The 23372-nt window shown below is 41.9% G+C and overlaps 1 protein-coding gene across 2 annotated transcripts in view; it reads left to right on the top strand.

Moving 5' to 3' along the window:
* The window catches only part of SH3PXD2B (SH3 and PX domains 2B), a 98795-nt gene that overhangs the window by 11456 nt on the left and 63967 nt on the right, over positions 1-23372 (top strand). For both annotated transcript variants that reach the window (XM_072146176.1, XM_072146177.1), the window contains exon 2: positions 7036-7116. In XM_072146176.1, the coding sequence (XP_072002277.1) occupies positions 7036-7116 (81 nt within the window). The remainder of the gene's footprint in view (positions 1-7035; positions 7117-23372) is intronic.

The raw sequence follows: 23372 nt of genomic DNA, 5'->3' as shown, positions 1-23372 counted from the left end.
TGAAGGTGCATACACGCTGTGACGTCTGTGAAGGGGTATACACGCTGTGACGTCTGGGGAGGTGTATACATGCTGTGACGTCTGGGGAGGTGTATACATGCTGTGACGTCTGTGAAGGTGTATACACGCTGTGACGTCTGTGAAGGGGTATACATGCTGTGATGTCTGGGGAGGTGTATACATGCTGTGACGTCTGGGGAGGTGTATACATGCTGTGACGTCTGTGAAGGTGCATACACGCTGTGACGTCTGTGAAGGGGTATACATGCTTTTACATCTGAGAAGGTGTATACATGCTGTGACGTCTGTGAAGGTGCATACACGCTGTGACGTCTGTGAAGGGGTATACATGCTATGACGTCTGGGGAGGTGTATACATGCTGTGACTAATATTTATAATAACAGGGTCTTTACACAGTTTCAGGGTACTTGCACCATAGGAGGTAATGATATGACAGTACTGTACTATTATTTTCATGTGCAGAACCGGCTGGGGCCTTTCCTGGGGGATGGTGGGGGGTAGTGGGGTATACGGGAAGAGCTTCTGAAATGATCTTTTAAAACCTCTGTTACATTGTTCATGACTCTTTGTAGAAGAATGTCAGGGCTGAAAAAAAACCTGCTTTGACCACACATGTACTTGAAGCCCAGCAAGTAAGTACCTGCCCCTTACTGGTATCTCTGTATCCCTCTCTGCTTGCTCAGCTTTGCTGCATCATACTCTCCCTAGGGCCCAGAAGTTTTGTCTAATGGTTTTGCTGCCGGCTGTAGAAACACATGACACATTCATCCACAGCCCCTGATATGGGAGCTCTAACAAAGGCTATATAGAGAGCGCAATGGTATTCATCCTCCCTGTACAGAAGGCAATCCCTTTTCATGATCCAGTTCCATATAACTCCTTATAGATGTAGGAATAGCACCTCCACATTGTGCAGTGACAGTGATAGCCTGCAAGTCTTGTCCTAGTTGGCTGTTTTGCAGTAGTGAAGCAGTTTGTGTTTTCCTATGCAGCCTTGGACTCCTAATGTGGGACCTGGACGAGCGCTCGTGAGGGCGTGGATGCGAGCCAGCACTCATCCCGGCCAAGAGGAGAAATCTCTTTGTTTCCTGGCATCTCCATCATTACTCTTTTTTTTCAACTCCAGTTTTTTTTTCTCCTTCTGATTTTCCACTTTCTTTGTAACCCTTTTTGGGATTTAATTGCCTGCAAAACTATGATATTAAAATATTACTAGAGTTTTTATGTTTTTTATGCATGATTAAGAAGAAATCTATCTTTAAAGCATGGTAAGCCAGGGACACATACTCATAGATCCTGGCACTGTGACTGGTCATCTTCTTATGTTTATGTATCCATGACCTCCTTCTTTCTAAAAATCATCATAATTTTGCTAATGGGCCAGAAGGACTCTGGGGGAATTACCAGAAAAGGTATAATGGACAGCTCTGTATCTCTTCAGTGATTCAGCCCACTCCTGGTTTTGGCTTACAAATACTGATGACAGATTCTGACTATGTAAAGGTGGCCTTACTCACGTCTCAGCGCCCATCACGCAGTTCCGCCAGTCGAATATTTCATGTGTCTTTATATATGGATTTCATTTTAATATCTTGTAAAGCGGCAGTCACATATGGCATTTGTCTCGCAGTTACAAACACAATGCAGACACCCGGGGACAGCGCTCAGCACCATCGCTTATATATTTCCATTGTATTGCATGTGATCGTCTTGCAAAACAGCAGGTGCTGGTTACCAATCGCATATGCCTTTTTATGGAAAAGCATTTGCGATCAGTCGCAGGGTATATATAAATGCAATTCAAACGCCACATGTGATCGGACCCTAAGGATCAGATCTTCTTAAAGGACATCTACCACCAGGATGAAGGATTGTAAACCAAGCACACTGACCGACTCATGTGTGCCCCCTGTGGCAGGATATGCTCATCTTTTATCTTCTTATTCCCTGGTGTTTAAAAAAAAAAATGCAAATGAGCCTGTGGGGCTCCGAGCTTCATAGGTTTTAATGGAGCTTGGAGCCCCTTGGGCTGATTTGCATGATTTGTAAAGCCTTTTATTCTCCAAAACAAGGGCATAAGCAGCTTATAAGAAAGTGGATCCTGCCAGAGGGGGTACAGACCAACATTTAAGTTTGCTTGGTTACAATCCTTGATCCTGGCGGTCCTTTAATCATGTCCTGATTTGGAGAACCATATAATTCGAACTCTATTTTACTCATGACTAGTTCTTTGAATTTGCAATTTGTTTTATATCCACATGTGGCTTTAAAGGGAACCTGTCCATAAGGACATCTTCAATCTATTTATCCCTTAGTCTTGTCATTTCTAATTTCTGGGAACATAATGGTAGGTTGCTATACTTGGTTTGTTCCCTATTTCACTGTGATGGGCCGTTTACTGTACCTTTCTCAGTACGTTAAGAAACAGTCACGAGGGAATCCAGGCATGGGTTCTGCTTTTTTGACAGATCTGGGAGTACTTAGAAAGAGATTGTGAAATCTTGATGAAGCACACAAGTCCTCCTATGAACCTTCATTTCATTATCGGATTATTTTCTCAAATTTTCAAGGCTGAAAAAGGCTTCCAAGTAATAGTCCCTTCCTCTTAAAACATCTGAAGGGATTGTTTCCTATTACGGCTTTCTTTTTTTTGCTGTATTGCAGCTTCTAGTTACAGCACCGAGAATTCATTCTACTCAAAATCTATACATATATTTATTTCAGAGCTGAACCTGAGAAAAATGCTGACTATGGACAAAAACTTCATTTGGCCATATGTGGATTAGAGGATGTAAACAGAGTTATTTGAGACGAAGCGAAAAAAAGATGATATTCTCTGACCCTTGGATGATCGCTAGTGCTAGACCCTCTCTACTTGCAGCCATGTTTGTAGTTGTAGCACAGGACTATAGCAGAATGTACATGGGTGATTGAATAGTGGGTTTCTATTCTATGCTGGGCAGGTGGTGAGGGGATCTCATCTTTTTTCCTTTTTGTTTTATTTGGTACTGTAAACTATTATTCCACCTACATTTGTTTTCCATATTAACCTGAAAGAAAGTACCGTATATACTTGAGTATTAGCTGACCCGAGTAAAAGCCGAGGTACCTATTTTAAACCCAAAAACCTGGGAAAACCCATTGACTTGTGTATAAGCCGAGGGTTGGAAATGCATTGGTTACATGCCCCCCCCCCTCGTATATAGCCAGCAGCCCCTAGTATATAGCCAGTCCCTGCCCCCTAGTATATAGCCAGAAGCCCATGTCCCCTAGTATATAGACCACCCCCTGCCTCCTAGTATACAGCCAGCCCCCTGCACCCTACTATATAGCCAACAGCCTCCTGCCCCCTGCTATATAGCCAGCATCCCCACCAGTATATAGCCAGTCCTTCCCCCTAGTATATAGACACCCCCCTGTCCCCTAGTATATAGCCAGCCCCCAAGTATATAGCCAGCAGCCCCCTGCTCCCTAGTATATTGCTACCTTCCTGCCCCCCAGTATATAGACAGCAACCCCTTGCTCCCTTAGTATAAAGCCAGCGCCTGCCCCCTTAGTATATAGCTAGTGCCTGCCCCCTTGTATATAGCCAGCAGCCCCCTATGCTCAGCCTATCAAAAAAAACAACTCTGTACTCACCTTTCCAGTGCCTAAAATTGTCTAAATTTATCAGAAGGCATTTCAGACAGTTTTTTTTACTCCAGAATTGGCACAGACAACTTTATTAATCGCCAAAGAGATTCTTCACAGTCATTATTTACTGTCTGTTCTTGAGTTTTTGTTGTTTATTATCTGGTTTGGGGTCCGTATTATTGTTATATTTTGTTTAGGGTTGCACTGATACCAGAATTTTGAGTGTGATACGATACCCAGTAAAGTATTGCGATACCAATACGATATGTCAAGAAAATAAAAAAGTATTATCTGAATGTTTAGGGTGCGGTCAAATGGGGCGTTTACATTGCGTTTAGAAATGCAATGCAAAAGTCTGGGGTCGGGGCTCAGTCTGACTGATTGTATTTGCATTTCCTTTGAAACACATGCGATGAGACGCTTTAGTGCTGTAAGTGTAGTATATGTAATGTAAAGGTTTACCTGGTATTGTTAATACTAAATAGTATAATTTAGGGCTCATGGGTGTTTTTGATGTCCATGTGCCATCCTTTTTTTGCGGATGGTAAAAGGACCACTGTTTCCTACGGGTCTGTTCACATGTCCATTTTTTTCACGGATGTGCAGACAGTGAGGAAAAAATTGCAGCATGCATTATTTTGTCTCACACATGTACATTCATAGAAGTCAATGGAAAATCTGCAAAAAAAAGTATGGCACATGCATGATATCTGTACGCAGAGTGTTTTTTCTCAAATGTTTCTAGGCAACCAACTGGGCAGGGCAAGAAGTAGATTAGAAACCCATCAACTTTTTTACGTATGTAAAAAAACGGATGATGTATAGATGTTTCTATGATAGGTGGAGTGTGGAGGTTGTGGGTTCAAATCCCGGGCTGGGCAAAAATGTATTTAATTGAATTAAATAGAGACCTGTTGTCTGGGGAAGCCCTGGGAGATGTGGAGACCATATATGGACAGATGGCGATATCTCCCTGATGAAGTGGTCCCTGCTCTGCAGCTAACCCGACACATCTCTCAAAAGGATTTTCTGCACGATGTCTGGTATTGAACCGCTCTGGCTTTGAAAGTATTGTATAAGTACTGAGATTTCAATGCATTGTGCAACCCTATTTTTTGTCTTGTATAGTTTCTTAGTTGTGGTTATTCAGGCTGCATTCTATTATGTGTTAGATGCTGCCGAGCAATTCTGTGCAGCGCTGTGTTATTTGTTTAGGCATCTGGTATTTTTTTTCGATTGTGGAATACACTGGTAATTTGGACTTTTCTGGTGGTGGATATACTGTAAATATATACAGTTGTAGTCGATTAGATTACAATCCAGCCCTCAGACCAAAAAGGTTTAAGCGCCAGTACCTTAGAGCTTCTGATAATTTGCATTGTGTTACATAGGAAGTAGCTTGTATTGTAAGCCACATCTTCCCTGTTGTGCATTTCCAAGGCAGTGACTCGAGTTGTTCATAATCCTCATAATGTATCTAGCAAAGTCTGAATGAGTTAAATCTACACACTTTTCTGTAGGAAGTTGGCCAGTGATGATATAATGCTGAAAAATCTTCATCCAGTCTGGGGTCGAAGCAGAACAAAACTGCTTGATTACATGATGTCATCTGGTAATTCAAGGCAAACCTAATCTGGAACACTTCAGTCTTTATGCTGCTTGAGTTGGACTGTAAATGCTCATTGCCTGACATTGGGGACACCTCGACATCTTTTACATGGAGGACTACATTTTGATGACAACAAAGCATTCATTAGTTGTCTGCTTCTTGGATATAGTGCTTTTACACTTCCAATGTTAGCTTTATTTTATGCACCTAGCATTATGTTGTTTAGTACCAAACATGTACCTGTGACCTCACAGCATCAGGATAAAACATATAGGGGCACATTTACTTACCCGTCCCGTTGACGCTGCCGACCCGGAATGTCCGACAAGGATTCAGAGCTGCCGCAATTCACTAAAATCGTGTGTCCAATTTCTTGCGTCTGTCGCTTCTCCCCTGAGGTCCGCCGGAGTTCACCTTCTTCTTCCCGGTGTATGTGAGTGCTGATCTTGACGCAACACAATTTAGTTTTTAAATTCTGTGGTTTGTCCGAATCATTCGGGTTGTCCAACGGCCACGCCCCCCGATTTGTGTCACATGAAAGCCGCCGCCGATCACAATCCTTTCACGTGCGCCAAAAACCCGGGGCAATTCAGGGCAAATAGGAAAAAATTCGGGAAACCCGACGGAAATGCGTCCGATGGACCCTTAGTAAATGTGCTGGTATAATGCACCCTTGGCTATCACAGTATCTTGTGTCTCAGTCAACCTCTTAGCAACTGCTATACCTGTTACCCGGCTCGCCTATGAAGAAATTCCAATTTATATATGTGAAATCTGTGCCTGGTGCCTTTCAATGTCTAAAACACCAGCTGGATAAAAATAACCATTGAGCGTAGACAGGAACTGTATAGTTAATGGAGCTGTTGTAGCTGCCCGCACATGTATGTCTGCCCAGATCTTGGTTTCCTGCCAATTTGTCTCCATTCTGTTGTCTGATTAGGTGAAATATCTTCCTGATAAAGGAGGTGGGGGTGTGTATATGGAGTAAACATTTCCGTTTGTTTCTGTTTTTGTGATCCATACATATTTATAGTGAGCTCATAACGGGATAATCAAAATATGTGTTTCAAGATTTATAGGAGTAGATAATGCTTATTTGATCCTAGTTTAATAGGTTGGCTTATAGGTCAGAGTTAAAACCTTAATTCATTAAGTAGATCCATTGGGGGGAATTTATTAAGACTGGCGTTTCGCAGGCCAGTTTTAAATCACCCCTCCCCCCACCAGCGAATCTCTGTCAAGTCGGACCTGTTTAGACCAGGTCTGAACTGGGGGAATTTTAACTGTAGTGTATTGTCCAGTGGAGACAATAATAAATATGGCAGGCAGGAGCATTCATGCCCCGGCTCGTCTCCTGCATACGCTGCTCTCACTCAGCTATCATGCCCAATCTGCAGTGCAGAAAACCTTTAAAACAATGTTTCAACAATGTACAATCAGAAATAAAAAATAAATTACAATGATCTAGTTCTCTACCAAGTAAAACATATGTTAGCTAGATTCAGGGCCTATCTGTTTTAGTCTTATCATAGTGTTTCAGTGGTAAGTAAGGTACCATGGCCTTTCAGTTAGACAGGACACATAGTGTCAGTAAATTATTATAAATGATAATTACTTTAGTTTGGATGTGCAGCAACAAATCATGATTCACATTAAATCCAGCCCTTGTTTTCTTGGTTGCTTCACCACATGTAACTGGATGAATGAAAAGCTGAGTGGTTGTGTATCCATTAGAGACACTCAATGACAGATTCTTCTTTTATCTTTATAGGTATATATCATTAATGTCACATGGTCCAGTGGCACCACAGAGGTCATCTATCGAAGATACAGCAAGTTCTTTGACTTACAGGTAAGACATGTGCAACATCCCCCACCGGGGCCTAGCCCTTTGAGGTGAGGCCTGGAGACAGCCGGGGCCCGCGGTACCGGAGTGGCTGGCGGTTGCGGCCTAAGCACGCTATGGTCACGGTGCTTGGTACGGGGGAACCGGAGGCCTGTCCTACAGCCTGGCAGGTCTCCAGCAGGGTGGTGTTGGCAAGAAATGATGAGGGAGAGGCTGCTATAGCGAATCTCCCTGGGGCAAACCCTTAATGTCCCGAGTGTGAGTATCTGGGTGATGGACAGGGTGCCGGTGATGAAGGCAGCCGTATTAGCAGGGACCAGACGGAGACAGAAGTTGAAGAAAACAACTTACAGTTCTTTATTTGAACCGGCAGGAACCGCAGCAACGTGCCTTTAACAGGTAGATGGAGTGCTGAGATGTGAGTTGGAGGGAGCCTCAGGAGATAGTTCACCAGCCTGGATGTAGAGGGCAGGCTGGGAGGCAGCTGTGTCCTGGTAGGAAGCTTCAGCTTGTCCTGTAGGGCTTCAGGTATCACCTTTAAAGGTAAGATGATACCCCTTTTCCTCACTACACTACTCTAGTCTTCGGCTCCACTCTTCAGAGGCAGGGGCTAGGCTCTTCCTGCTCTGGTATGGGCTAGACAGAGATTGCTTACTACTCACTAAATAGACAAACTAGAATGCTCTCTCTTGAGAGACTTCTCTCTAATTCCTTACTAGAATAATCTCCAGAACATTCCTGGCCAGGAGGTTTTATTACCTCCCTTTGGTCAGGTGGTGGCTGCTCCTCCAATCACATCTCAGCTTACAAAGGACAGGATGTAACACAGATGATTGGACAATAGCATCTTGCATCATACAAAATACTTAACCTCTGCCTTGCCAGGCAGGATTCACCACTGCAATACCCCTATGTCCTATCAGAACCATGTTATGTAGTGTAATTACATGCAGGTGGGACGTATTCGCAAACACTACCTCGCCATTGCATCGGCGAGGGTGTTGCACATGGTGAGCAGGTATTGGTTGAAACTTGGTTGGAAAGATTTTCCGCAGACTGTGATAGTCTTCAGATTGTATAATACAATTGATGTTGATAGGACCAATTTCATTTCAGAATGAGGGAAGAGAAATGCAGCAGACTGTCTTTATTTACCAGCTCCTGTCCTCTCAGGAACACCCTAAAAACAACCAAAGATGTCACCATTTCATGAATGACAAATCTTTATTGTCCCATTGTAAAAAAAACACTAATATTTTGTTTCTGTTTTGTACTACGAGGATTTATCTTTTATGGATCAGTAACATCATCCATTGATTATGGCAGGTAGAGTAAGTAAACCGTAGTTCGTAGAAAGCTGGGGGGGGGGTGGGGGGAGATGAGGAATAGACCAGTTCAGAGTTAGATTTAACAGTCGTATCCTGTGCCAGATAAATCATGTTGGAAGAATCTGGAGTAGCTTAAGATTCGGGAGTCTTAAACCAGCTATTAGTTGGTCTAGTTTCTGACTGAATTTTCTGGCGCACAGGCTAAACCATGCCCCCTTTTCCCAAGGCCATGCTCCTTTTTTGGACAAGTCGCAAAACTGCCTGAAAATAATCTAAAACCCTTAATAAATGTGGTGCATGCCATTTTTGTTTCAAGTTATTCTAGATTTCTGTTGTGGGCAAATTGATCTGTCTGCAACTTTGTATGGTTAAAAATATAGGTAAACTCCCTTTTAAAGGGGTTTTGACTATGTAATTACGGTGAGATGACTTAAACTTTTTTGTTTAAGATGAATAAAGAAGCTGGTCACGCATGCGCCAACTACTCCATTTATCTGTATGGTGCCTACGGAGAAAGCCGAGCACCGTAGAGATGAATAGAGCAGCCGCATTTTATGTCGCTGGAGAACCCCTTGAAGTGTATGTACCTGGTAACTTGCAGAATGGTGTATGTGCAGTCGGTATAGAAAGTATTGAGACCTTCAGATTTTCATTTTGTTTTCTTTGCAGCCCAATCGTAAGATCAAAAAAGGGTTTTTTAATGTACATTCTGCAACCCATCTTGATAGAAAAACTGTTTTTTAAAAAGTAGTAACTTCTACCTATTTGTTTAGGACAGGCACCCACCTGTCTCTATAACACCTCACAGTTCATGTCATAACACATGAGAATTATATGGTCTAAGGAACTGCCCAAGGAGCTCAAAGACAGAATTGTGGCAAGGCACAGATCTGGCCAAGGTTACAAAAGAATTTCTTCAGCACTCAAGGTTCTACAGTGACCTCATAACTCTTCAATGGAAGAAATTTCTGACAATCTCTGCCAGCTCCATAGAGATGAACAGGGCAGCTCGGACATGCACGTCCTGCTGCTCCGCTCATCTCGGAAGAAGGGGTCCGACTGGGGTACATTGGCCAACTTGTTCTAGTGATCTGTGGGGGTCCCACCACTGAGACCCCTACAAATCAGCAAATTAGGCCCTATTCTGCAATAATCCATACACTAAAGAGCAATGAAGTTTCACTTTAAAGGGAACCTGTCACCCATTATACCCCCACTAAATTACTACTCTCATTAGGTAGGTTATGAAATTTCCTTTCTAGTATTAGACTTTTATGTGAAATCTCACCAGTTTACCTGTAAAGAAAATCTCCCCCATGGTCATTCAAATGTGACTCAACCCATTTTCACATGAGATGAGTCAGGTTTAATGGTTTCAGGGATAGTGTCACTTCAGAAGCCTCTATCTTTGGTTCCATAGTACCTAGAAACATGCTGCTGAATGTCACATTAAACATAAGTAACTCTTTTTACAAGCTTATGGGTCTGTTTACTACAGAACTGGCCATATAGGCAGTAAAAATTAATTAGAAACTGGATCTTTATCTGCAGCTTGAATTTTCAACTACTATGTCTTTAGCTGACTGTATCACTGGTTCTGTAACTCATAAATCCACAATCATGATGTGGTCTGAGAGATGAGATTCTTACCTTTAATATGACATGTTTTGAGATTTCTATAGATAAATGGGGTGAGATTTCACATAAAGTTATTTCAATACCCTACCTGACGGGGCTAGTAGTTTAGTGTGGTAAAATCTGGTGACATGTTCTCTTTAAATTGTATTCCCAGCATTTAGCAGGGGTGTCAGTTTCCTTCTTTGTACATAGTTCTTTTATGGCCTTAAACTACCTCAAAATACATTCTTTGGATTTGTGGTTTGACCCCACAACATCCTGTAATATTCGCCACTGCGATATAAATGTTCCATTACTTTGGACTTTCCAGACTCGCTGTCATATAAGTCTCCATAGTGTGATACACATCAGTTACACTATCCAGGCTCTTTATTATAATAACATTATTCCTTTTTGTGTCCACGGTATAGCTTGTGCTATGTATGTTGTACTTGATTCACTAGATGACTTGAGAAAGATATAGAGGGCAGTTTTTTTTTGTTCTTTATAATTATTTATACAGTCAGTTCTTAACCCCTTCCAGTCGTGCGCCGTACTGTTACTACTCACGGGCTGAACCCTCTCCCTAGCCAGTAGTCTTTGCTGCAAATTTGTGACAAATTCGTCATGTAATACAAATAGCATCCATAAATCTCCGGACACGTTTTGACTCTCCTGAGCCTTTTTCAACTGCTAATCGAGTTTGGCTTTTCTACCATACTGGCATCCTGCTATTTTACAGGGTAGTAGAAAATCACCTGACTGCTTCCCTGTGGTGTTCATTGCTTCTGTTACACTTTTTTTAGTTCTTTCAAATAACCCAAATACTGATGTACATTTTTTATACTATACATGCATTAAATATATTATTAATTGGACTTTAACCAGCTTTTACACCCCTTTTTCCCTTCTTTTCTGTTAAAACTCTCTCATTTACTCATGAAAAAGAGAACAATTCCAAACTTGAAAATGGTGTGAGAAGAGTCACTTTTTCAGGCTAAAGGAATACGGTCACTTCAGATGCTCCTGTATTGGAACCATGCTTGTTGTATCATATTCAACCTAAGATTTTAACATTGCATCCGGCTTCTGGTTCTTATCTAGAGAGATGGAGATACAGTAGATAGATACAGGAGAAAGTTACAGGAGATAGTTACAGACACAGGTGGAAATATGAGCTGGAGATAACATTCCAATTTCTGCTTATTTATTTATAGGGATAGGTCACTTATAAAAAACTTTACTACGGTAAGTACAAGGGCCTAATAAGGTCATCCATATTGTACTTACCATGCTAAAGTTTTTCTGCCAGAACTACATAGCTGATGCAATTAAATTTGAGAATTGTATCTTAATAATAATTCCTTTATTTATATAGCGCACACAGATTACGCAGTGCTGCACAGAGCTTGACAAATCGATATTTTTATTCCTAAACCATGGTTCTAGGTACTATAGAGCCTTAAAGGAGACCCATTTCATGGAAAAAGTAACTACTCACCTCATTTGCATATGGCTTTGGAGGTGAATTATTATAGGTAACATATAGGAGAGTTGTAACATAAAAGAGGGAATTCTTCCTCAGCGACGGCAAACACTTTAGAGACAGAGGGGGATATTTATCAGGACCTCTGCACACCGCCAGTGGCGCAGAGGCCCTGAAATAATCGCAAATGCTAGCTTATTGCTAGCTTTTGCGATTATTTTCCCCAATCCGCCACCTTCAAGCCAGTGGGGCGTGAAGGGGGGGCGCGGCCGGCCGAGCGGGGGGCGCGGCCGGACGGGAGTGGGCTGACGCGGGGCGTTACTGTCCCCGCGCCTGCGCACTCGCTGCTGCCACCGACCTTTTATACGTGAAAAGTCGCCGGTTGCGTTTTTTTCTACGCTGCGCAACTGGTGGCCCGATACATCAAGAGGCAGAAGCCTCTTGATGTATAGGGCTGCGAATTTGTAGCGGCGGGGCTATCATACGCTGGCGCACGAGCGCCAGCATATGATAAATATCCCCCAGAGGCTTCATTTTCGCCTGAGCCTCTTGATGTATCGGGCAGGGTGCTGTGCAGCATTTATCCTATGCCAGGCTCCACCTGACGTAGAAATAGACACAGCCGGCGACTTATCACAGCCACGCCTTCTGCTCAGCCGGCCATGCCCCCCTTAAGCCCCTTCACGTCCCACTGGCAAGAAGGTGGAAGAGAGGGCTAAATAATCGCAAGTGCCAGCAATAAGCTAGAATTTGTGATTATTTCAGGGCTTCTACACAACTAACGTTGTGCACAGGGCCGGTTCTAGACAAAGTGGGGCCCTGGGCAAAACTAAAAGTGGGGCCCCAAAATAAAAGGGAATAAGAGAGAAAGTGTGTTCTTAGATAGTTCTGCATAGAGAAGGGTTAAAAACATAAATATTGGTTGATATTTTTCCTTTTTTAAAAATGTAGTAATATATAAAGTGAATATTTCCATTATCTGTGAAGTGCAGCAGCAAATTCTCCCTGCAGCTGCCAGCTCAGAATCTTGAATGGGGTACACAATTTAGGGGGCTGTATCTCTGGCTCTGTGACACATAGAACCTCACTTCTTTCTTCCTATGAAATAAGAGAGTCTCCTCTTTTATAGGAATCTAAATTGTGTTTCTAAGTGTTAGGAAAATGGAGATATTAACTGTTGAACTGCCGTTGGGAGTGATTTTTATATATAAAAATAGCACCTGATATTCTCACTTTAAACCTGAATATCTCTGGATCCAGAGCACCTAGAAACAAAATTCAAGATTCATTTGAAAGAAGAGATTCTCCCCTTTGCCTACCCATAGCGCCGGCCCTGGTTGTGCAGAGGCCCTGATAAATATCCCCCAGAGTGCTCAAACTACAACAAAGAGCTTATCTTTTTTTAAATAAGCCAGCACAGCAATTTAAAGGAAACCTACCACTTAAAAGTGGTAGTTGTAACGCACAAATACATGGCACCAGCTCAGGGTGAGTTGGTGCCGGAGCATATTTTCATTAATGCATGAAACCCCCGATTGCAGTTTTATACCGTATATTACAACCCCTCGGGCACACTCGCGTCTGCACAACTTCGCACGGGGAAACAGGTCGTGCGAAGTTGCGCAGGCACGAGGATGCCCGAGAGCTCGGTGACGTTACCGGCTCTCCGGCACATCCGAATCAGCCGCACGCACGGTCGCGCCATGCTGTAATCTGGTGCGCAGAAACGGGTTGTAATATAAGGTATTGGGGGTTTCTTGCATTAATGCAAATATGCTCCAGCACCAGCTCACCCTGAGCTGGTGCCATGTATTTGTGGGTTAGAACTACCACTTTTAAGTGGTAGGTTTCCTTTAAGCTGTAACTTATTGCTCTCTGTTCTGTCATTGGCATTCTGTGGACACTAATACAGTAGAAAAAAGGAGAAGGAATTCAAATTATAATTGTAGCTTCTATCCAAAATCACCTGAACATGAAAAGTCATGGGAACCAGAGCAGGAGCTACATCAATAAAACAGCTCTGTCCTTCTCCCTTCTCTGGTAGTCCCTGGCAGCTAAGAATGTTCCCCTTTAACCAGTTCGCGACCACCCGCCGTGTATTCACGGCGGCAGTCGGGTCGCGCTGTAGTATGGCAGTATATGATAGGATTGATCAGACAACCTAGGGTTAAATTACCCTAGGGAGTCTGAAAAATAGTAAAAATAAAAAAAAGTTAAAAAAAAAAAATTATAATAAAAAAACCTAAAATCTCAAATCACCCCCCTTTCCCTAGAACTGACATAAATATAAATAAACAGTCAAAATCATAAACACATCAGGTATCGACGCGTCCGAAAATGCCTGATCTATCAAAATATGTTAGCGGTTTTTCAATGCGTTTAACCCCGTAACGGAAAATAGCGCCCAAAGTCGAAAATGGCACTTTTTTGCCATTTTGAAAAATATAAAAAAATCTATAAAAAGTGATCAAAAGGTCGTACAGTCCTAAAAATGATATCATTGAAAATATTATCAAATTTCGCAAAAAATAACACCACCCACAGCTATATGTATGAAAACATTATAAAACCTATAAAAATTTGGTATCCCCTTAATCGTACCGACCCAAAGAATAAAGTAGACATGTCATTTGGGGTGCTCAGTGAAAGACGTAATATCCAAGCCCAAAAGAAAATGGCGCAAATGCGTTTTTTCACCATTTTCACTGCATTTGGAATTTTTTTCCCGCTTCCGACTACATGGCATGGAATATTTAATACCATCACTATGAAGTAAATTTGTTTCGCAGAAAACAAGCTGTCACACAGCTCTTTACGTGTAAAAATAAAAAAGTTATAGATTTTTGAAGGTGGGGAGTGAAAAATGGACATAAAAAAACAGGAAAGGGCCCGGTCCTTAACCAGTTAAAAAAGCGCTTTGCATTTTAGGTCCTGAACGTCCTTGGACTACAGGCGAGGCTTTGATTCCTGTCTGGTGAATTCAGTGCTGGGGTTGGTGCCCAAAGAGAGGTCGTCGAATGCCTCTACACTTGTGCCATAGGTTCGCCACCACTGCCCTACCTGAAGGGGTCGGCAGTTTAGTGGGGAAAAAAAAAATCCCTTAATGTGACATGATCTATAGTTGACATGTTCAGTAATTCTTATTTTGGAGTGAATATAACATCACAATGTTGTGTAGATGGAATATTTATTGGGTTGAGTGTTTTCCTGTGTTGATAAACTTGGATTCGGTAACTATGAAGACTATTTTTGCGTTGATAACATCTACGTGAGTAGGAATATCCTGCTTTTTACATCATTAGTGAGAGCCTGATCTTACTTTACTTGAAGGTCTCAGATCTGGACTTGCTGTAGAGGTAGATCTACATCAGAAATAGCTGTGTGAAAATAGATGTACTGCAGACAAATTACATGCTGAATGTGACTATTTATAAGACTTAACTGGTGCCGGTACCAGGCAGACCATGGCAGCTCCACCGGGCCATGGCTGGTAATTATATCCTCAGTAATTGTCTGCTCATTACAGACTGTTTGACGCTAAGGGATTAAATACTAGAGGAAAGAGACTTGTTACAGGTCAGCGAGTCTCAGGGCTTACTTCCTTTCTGTATTACGATTTTACATTACTTTCACCACAGTTATTGACCCGCTCTAATAGCTACCCATTGTTTTAGTAACTTTACGAGCTTTTCTGATAAGCAATTTCCTGAACTGGGAATTCTTCACTGTGACTTTTAACATGGATCTCCAGACATTGGACTCAATGACAAAAATGTACTATGTACAAAGTTTTTTTTTTTTAAAAAAAAGGTTAACATTACTGGTGTGTGAAAATCAATAAAATTTCTGTTATGACTAGACGGATGACCCCCAAGATTAAAAGGGCGTCATAGGAAACGTGACCTTTTCTAATGCATATTTTGGTCTGATGAATATTCTGATGGACCCAGAGATCTTTGATATGTGTGAAAGTTGTGGTTTTACCATTCTAGTGATTGAGTTCAGCTTATCGATCTCAATGGTGAAAGCTTTGGCATATTTTATAAAATGTGAAAATATACCACTTTTCATATCAGTCCATCTATTAACCATACTGTTTATAACCCTGTTCTTTTAGAATAGAAATAAAATAGGACATGTAATGGCACAGCAAAGTAATCCAAAAAAATGCAACCTCAGATAGTAGAATATTTTTGTCATACAAGGTATATTACTGTAACGGGGGAAAGTTCCAACAAAGATGTTCTGTATGTGGTGGACCCTATGCAATTGTAGATATCGTGATAAGCTGACAACTCACTATAATGTAAGTTGGTAAAGTTTATGTTATAATGTAGAAGAACAACACAGACTTACAGGCATAAAGTTTGTAAGTGAAACTCCAGCAAAAAAATTTTTGGTCTCTGTGACAATTGGATTTTAAAAATTTGGAAACATGGATCGATAATTCTTAATTGTATACACTTTTGATATATTGGGGACCTGGGTTCAGGTCCCAGGGTCAACATCTGCAAAGAGTTTATATGTTCTCTCCGTGTTTGAGTGGCTTTCCTTCAATTCCTCCAGTTTCCTCCCACACTCCAAAACATAGTGGTAGGTTGATTAGATTGTGAGCCCCATTGGGGACAGGGACCGATTTGGCAAGCTATGTGTGTGTTATATACATATATACATAAAGGAATTATTATTATTATCCTTTGACAACTCCCAGTGAAGCTCTCTGAGCGCTGCTGCTGTATTTCACTATAGCCATAGGCTTTTATGATCTTTAGGCTGTGGTGCAACCTCACTGTGGGATGTGACTCAGACACTCCAGAGGACACTGTGGGTAAAGAGGTCTGTAAGGTTTGTAAGTCAGTCGTTCTTAAGTTGGGGATTGCCTTGTACAACAAGAAAACTGTTACACAATGTTCAAGATGATGATCAAGGAGTGCACAAAAAGTACTATACATAAGGGGCATAACCAAGACAGAGATAGAAAATGTGTAAAGAAAGTCTATCTGATCCCAGATCACCCCACAAGTGAAAACATTATTGTCTAGGGCACTTTATAAGTTGGCATCGGTTAAAAGATAAAAAGTAGCTATACTTTAAAATGACAGATCTTGGAGAACCTGGAAAGGTATGTCTGGGAAAACTTATAAGGTGTCTTACTTATATACTGTATACTTGTCAGTGGTTTTGGAGCTGGTAGACTCCTTTTAATAGCAAAGATAGTATAGGATCATGGAAGGGTCAGTCACATAATTCAGAATATTACATTATCCTGCTTTTGTCTGAATGATGCAAGACTGAAGACGGTTAATGTGATTTCCAGTCTGTTCAAGCCGCATACTGCTTCACTTTGAAATTCTTTTACTGAGTCCATTATATTCAAATGATACATTGTAAGCATGCAGGACTGCTCATATATGCCCTACTAAGTTGATTTTCATCTGCTCTTCTTCTCTTAAGGAATTATTATTATTATCCAGGTTGCTACATCACTTATAGTTGTGTCCTATACAATGAAATAGGTCACAAAAATCCACACCTTGAGACTGGTTTGTACGGTCATATGGTTCTCATTTATTGTGGTCAGCCTATACATTCTATACCATGTGTTTTTAACATTGTCTTCTGAACAGTCATCTTTTCCTTAAAATTCACGGCACATATATTGTGCAATTGTTTATGGGAAGACTTCATTCAGAGCAAACTGTTTTCCTGAGCATTTTTACAATGGCACGAATTACCAAAATCCACGTACAATGCAGAATATATTTGCATTTCTACTAGCCACAATATAGATTTAACTCTGCATTGTTGTAAAGGAGTATCTTTTTGACTTTTTAATATAAATAAAACCATTGCAGCAATTTTGTTTTAAGAAATAAATAGAGCACATGATAATAGTAAACTTTGTATTAAACTTCTTCAAGGGAAAAAGCTTCTCTGTGCCGTTTTTGTGCTTCTGTGTCCTGTAGTGAGCTTTGTATCTGAACACTTTCTAATGTCTGTTTACTTCAGAAAGATAAGGCAGATAATTATTAACTCTTTCCATACATACATCATATTTGCCTTGATGATTCAGCTCTGTAAGGAGATTAGACTACCAAGGGACTGTCTGTAAAGGGCCATCGAAACATTATTAGGGCATTAATCTCTGAGCAGTCAGTGGATAAAGGACAGAAAGTTAATTTACACAAACTGCTTAAAGGGAACCTGTCATCAACAAGGTCATTTTGAAGGGATCAGCGGGTTCTATTTCTTCCTTAATTAAAGGGAATCTGTCATCAGTGTCACGGGTGTACACCTGTGCCCTTTCATGTGCGCGACTACCCCCTGGCCCGGACTCACCTCTCCAACGCTCCTGCTTCCCAACTTGGCTGTGTTCCCGCTCACTAGGCCGTGCTTGTCCCTGCTCACTAGGGCCTGTCTGTACCTGTCTGCCTGGGTCGTGTGCCAGCTGCCTGCTTGCCTGCCATTAGTTCCAGCTTATCCTTTCAAGCCGTACTCCTGCTGTCATCCCAGGGTCAGACTGTGTCCTACACCTCCTGCTTCCCTGGATACCACCGCGGGCCTAGTCGCACCTGTGGAATGACCTGGTGGCACCCCGCCGCAGCAAGACCAACCCGCTTTGCAGCGTGCTCTGGTGAAGACCTGGTGCCACTTACACTCTGGTCCCGGGTGTCGGCTAAAACCATTATTGTCTCCCGCGATGGTCGAGAGGGTCCACTGGTCCACAGACTCCTCCTTACGGACTCTTTCCACAGAGACTCTAGTCCCGTGTCAGTGTACCATGACAATCAGTTAGGCTATTTCTACATGATGATAGGTTCCAATAGCGTCTAGGATGTTGATTTCAAAAATTGCCTTTGTCATGCATCTGAATAATTCCATTGCTTTTTAATTGTTTCTTTAACATTACCTGGCTCCCTGCCAGCAGCATGTGATAAGTCCCACAGGACCATATATCTTCATGGTAACAGACTACAAACAAATAAAGCCTGGAGCTATACTTTCTTCCATCTGTCCCCACTTCTTTCTTGTCCCCTGAATATACTGTATGTTAGCAAAAATTGGAGAAAAGATGGATTAAGTCTATAGGACAAAGATTTATAGGGAGTAATGGGTGTGTAAAAGACACCATTAGATATTTTGTAGTCCAAAATCTGGAATTGGGTTGTTGGAGCTTAAAGAGAGAACAGCAGTCTCCCCTCCACTGTAGTCAGGAGTGGTCATTTTTTATATACCACAAACACACAAAAATAAGTTATATTAGAGTGTGCAGTTGCAATTCTTAAATGTTGTTTTGTTTAGCTCTTTTTCAGTCCAGTCCAGTCCTTAGCCAGGTCACAGGATCGTCAAACTTACTTGCCGATTTATATTGCATATAATATGTGAGCCAGTTCCCACATTCCTTTTAAATGAAGGTAGTTCAACTTTAAAGGTATACACCTCCTAAAAAGTCTTCTCACCAGGAGAAGGGCAGCCATTGGTAAAGCCAAAGGAAAGTGTGTACTGGGTTTGTTTTAAGATACAAGGTAGTAGGTCCAGGTGGTCATAGTATAAGGCACTAGAAGTGTTTAGTTAAAAGTTAGGGCAGTGATGGCGAACCTTTTAGAGACTGAGTGCCCAAACTACAACCAGAATCCACTTATTTACCATGAAGTGCCAACATGGCATTTCAAGCAGTAACTTATTGCTACCTGTTCTTCAACATCACTCAATTGTATTGCCCCCCCCTGAGGCCACCAATACAGTTAAAAAGAGGTGGACAAATTCAGAGCATCATTGTAGCTTCTCTCCAGGAACAATGGTGGGTCCAGCAGGATGACCTCCAAAGACAATGCAGTTCTGTCAACAGCTTCTCATTTTTCCTGCTTTTCCAAACAGCCAATTAAGTGTCAATTTAGAATAGTGCTGAGGGCAGCATCTTTTAAGTTGCTTGGGACTGCAGGAAGATTTAGTGGATTTGGTCCTTTTTGGTGAAATTGGGGCAATAGTCTGAGTGCCCACAGAGAGGGCCCTGAGTGCCACCTCTGGCACCCGTGCCATAGGTTCGCCACCACCGTCACCTGTGCCATAGGTTCGCCACCACTGGCACCCGTGCCATAGGTTCGCCACCACTGGCCTATGGTTTATTCTTGGGTTGCTTGGATACATTGTTCTGGTTGTTCAGTTACAAGTTATTGTTTTTTTGTTTTGTTTTAGTGTATCTAAAATTAAACAAAAAAACATGACTGCAATGTAAACCATTCTGTGCATTTTTTTTATAATAATTGGTTAATGTGACAAATGTATTGTTTATTTTATAATAGAATATACGCTAGGTAAAAATCTGAGGGAAATACTGCTAGTTTTTGTGTTATTATTCTTCAGAGAGCTGATATCATCATGATCAGGCTTGTTACAATGATGTTCTTTCTTATCAGAAATCGATTTTATGTTTAGCTGTGGGAAAACAAGTAGAAGTATATCTTCTAATCCTTTTTCACATCTTTCATTATTCCAGCTAACCAGCTTATTGCTACTATGTCCTTTTTTAAAAATTTCTCTAGACCTAATTCACATTCAGCCGAAACTTGCTGAAGCTTTGTGGATGGGATTTATACAAATCTATAAGTTCTGTGACTATAACCCACCAGCTTTTTTTCTCCCAACTTTCAACCTTTGCAGCAATCATTGCTGTCTTTAAGAAAGGTAAAACTGTTTTCATTTTGTCTAACCCCAACCTTAGGCTTAAAACTCATTGCTTGACACATGACTAGCGCAGGGGATGGATTTCATGGACCAAACACTGTGCCAAAGAATTGTTAGGGAATTATAGTAATTTATGGAGTGCATATTCAAGGAGTCCCTTCTTCCTGGCAAAAACAGCAGTATCAAACAGATATAAGTGATTCACTGATGGACCATGGCTGTATGTTTTCAGCCTAAGGTGTTTAGGGGTAGACTGGAAAATTAAAAATTGTATTCTGGCTCCCAGTTTAGATAAAACTCTGCAGCGAATGTGTGCACCACTGAGCATGAATTGGGCTGAACCAGAGTTAAGGACTAGTAAGTGTTGGTTTTTACTATTTTTATCAAGGACAACCCCTTTAAAGGTTAAAGGAAACCTACCATTTCAAATAGTAGGTGTAAGCTGTAAGTACCGAGCACCAGCTCAGGGTGAGCTGGTGCCGGTACTTACTTTCGTTAGTGTTATTAACCGCTGTATCGTGGTTTTAACACTTTTTAAAGTTTATAGCAGAAGCTGCTTCGGCGCTGCGCGCGACCGTGCGCGCGCCTACATAGGGAATGTCGGAGACGTTGCGCGCAGCGCCGTAGCAGCTTCTGCTATAAACTTTAAAAAGTGTTAAAACCACGTTACAGCGGTTAATAACACTAACAAAAGTAAGCACCGGCACCAGCTCACCCTGAGCTGGTGCTCGGTACTTACAGCTTACACCTACCATTTGAAATGGTAGGTTTCCTTTAAGTGCCACTTCTTTGAAAAAAAAATCTAAACAACCCTTTCCTGTTCCACAGGGAGGGAATTTCACTATTTTTTAAAACTCCTAATTTTCTACCTGTATGGCCCAATGGCAACCTCCTCTCTGAGCTCCTCAACACATAGGCCAGCAGCACATTCCCAGGATGCCGCAAGTGCACTCAGGAGCAAATCCTCACAGAGCACCAATAATCTGACAATTGCAGCATACATACACTATGCTCGACCTACAGAATTATCAGGAAAAAAATAATATGGCACCTACCCTATAAGAATACCAAGCTTGCCACATTTTGCTTTCATCCATTTTAGCCAGATCTATCTTTGAGCCAGATGTTGCCCCACCTTCATTTTACTGAAGTTCAGGACCTTTCTGTGGTCATACAGTCTGGCTTCCTTGCAGAAGAGAAGGGGAAAATCCTGGACATTTGAGAGAGTCAACATTCAGCAGACAGAAAATCCAAATATATTTTTGGGAAGTAGGCTTGCTTACTAAAATGGTATTTTTTTCCCATCCAGTAAGAATGATACTTTATCAAATGAAGAGATCTAGGCACAGATGAGTGAGAGGTTCTCCTCCTCGTACAGTAGATACAAATCTGCTTATTCTATTTTTTGTTTCTATTTTCTTCTTCTCCTAACTTTGAGGTCCGTGTGGTTATAATTTTTGGGATGTCATCACTAAAACAGCTGTTATCCGTTCAGGAAAGGGGGACTTTGTATTTCTGCATCTTTCAGAATGTGGTCCACCCACTCTTAATACAAACCAACTGTCGTGGTGGTTAGAACTGGGTCTTGCGCTGTTTCTTTTGGAGCAGACTAACACATTGGCAGCTGCTCACCGCTTATACATTGCAAAGGGCTGAGCCTAGCATTCTCTTTTATGATTCATTACAAATGTGATGTGGCAAGCACTCATTTATTTAGAATGTACTGAGAGGCCTTGTTCAGATCTTCAATCATCTCTGTGCACCCATTGGTCGCTGACATAATCCTTATTTATATGCACATCATTATGTTCGTCTTTGATGTTAAAATTAAAATAAGCTTTTATATCCCTTGTAGAAAATGGTGATACGACATAATAAACAGGAGTTCTAGGTGATATCAAGTACTTACATTGTGATGATATGTTTTCCTCATTTAGGATAGGGCATGGGATACCAGTCTGGGTTCTGGATACAAACAAGCATTATACAGCTACAGTGAGAGCAATCATGTGATTCACCTAAATACACATACTTTCCAACTTTCGTAGCAGCAAAAGAGAGAAAAAAAGATGTGGCGTAACATTTTTTCCCTCTAAGCCTCAGCATTTGCTCCACCCTTTACTCCACCCACAGACAGTATTATCCCCCCCCCCACCTTAGTGCCCTCCGTCTTCCTCTCATATAGTGTTCACCCTAGCTCCCTTTTCCATTGTGGTCCCCTCCTCACATTGTAGCACCTGGATATTGTACCACTCAGCCCCACCTCATATTACAGCCCCCTCGAAGTGTGCCCCTCCCAGCAGCTCTCCCTTATCAATCCCCCAGCATCTCTCCCTAATATTGTGCCTCTCCCAGCAGCTCCCTCTCTTATTGTTCCCCTCTAGCAGCACACTCAGTAGCTCTCCTCATAACCCCCAGCTGCCCCCTCTGATATTTGTGGCCCATCACCTCCTTCTTTTCTTATTTCTTCATATTAAAAAAATTGGTACCGTATTTTTCGGCCTATAAGGCGCACCGGACTATAAGGCGCACCTCTAATAAATGCCTGCTAAGACATCTAGGTTCATATATAAGGCGCACTGGAGTATAAGGCGCAGGAACAAATGCAGTATCTAAAAATAACCAGCAGGTGGCAGACCTGTGCACAGTTCAAGCCAGCTACACTTCCCGGGAAACTTGTCTTCAGCGTGTCAGAGAGCTCCGATCTCAGAGGTATGGGCTGCTGGGGGTTAATGCAGGGTGATGCAGCAGGGGTTAAGCGGTCTCCCTCTGCCCCTTCTCCTTCCCTCCTCAGCCAGGGTGTTATTCCTGTGGGGTTCCCTGTGGCTCCTTCTCTTTCCCCTGTTACAGGGCTGTCAGGTATGGGGGATTGTTTACTGATGATGATGATGATGATTGCCTCGTGGTCGGCACTATGGCAGCTCCGCCCTCTCTGTGCTAGGGGAGGGCAGGATGGGCACATTGTTAGTTGTGGTGCCAGGGCACTTCAGGAGCTAGGGACCCTGTATACTGTGTGGGAAGGTGCAGGAAATTTCTGGGGATGGAGCTATTAAACACTGGTAAATGTACAGTACATCTTGTCTATAATACATTTCTGTATAAGTTCATATATAAGGCGCACTGGCCTATAAGGCGCACCTTTGATT

This window comes from Engystomops pustulosus, chromosome 4, assembly GCF_040894005.1.
Source record: "Engystomops pustulosus chromosome 4, aEngPut4.maternal, whole genome shotgun sequence".
Taxonomy (NCBI): domain Eukaryota; kingdom Metazoa; phylum Chordata; class Amphibia; order Anura; family Leptodactylidae; genus Engystomops; species Engystomops pustulosus.
The sequence above is the reverse complement of the archived record's forward strand: the minus strand, read 5'-3'. Positions and strand labels throughout refer to the sequence as shown.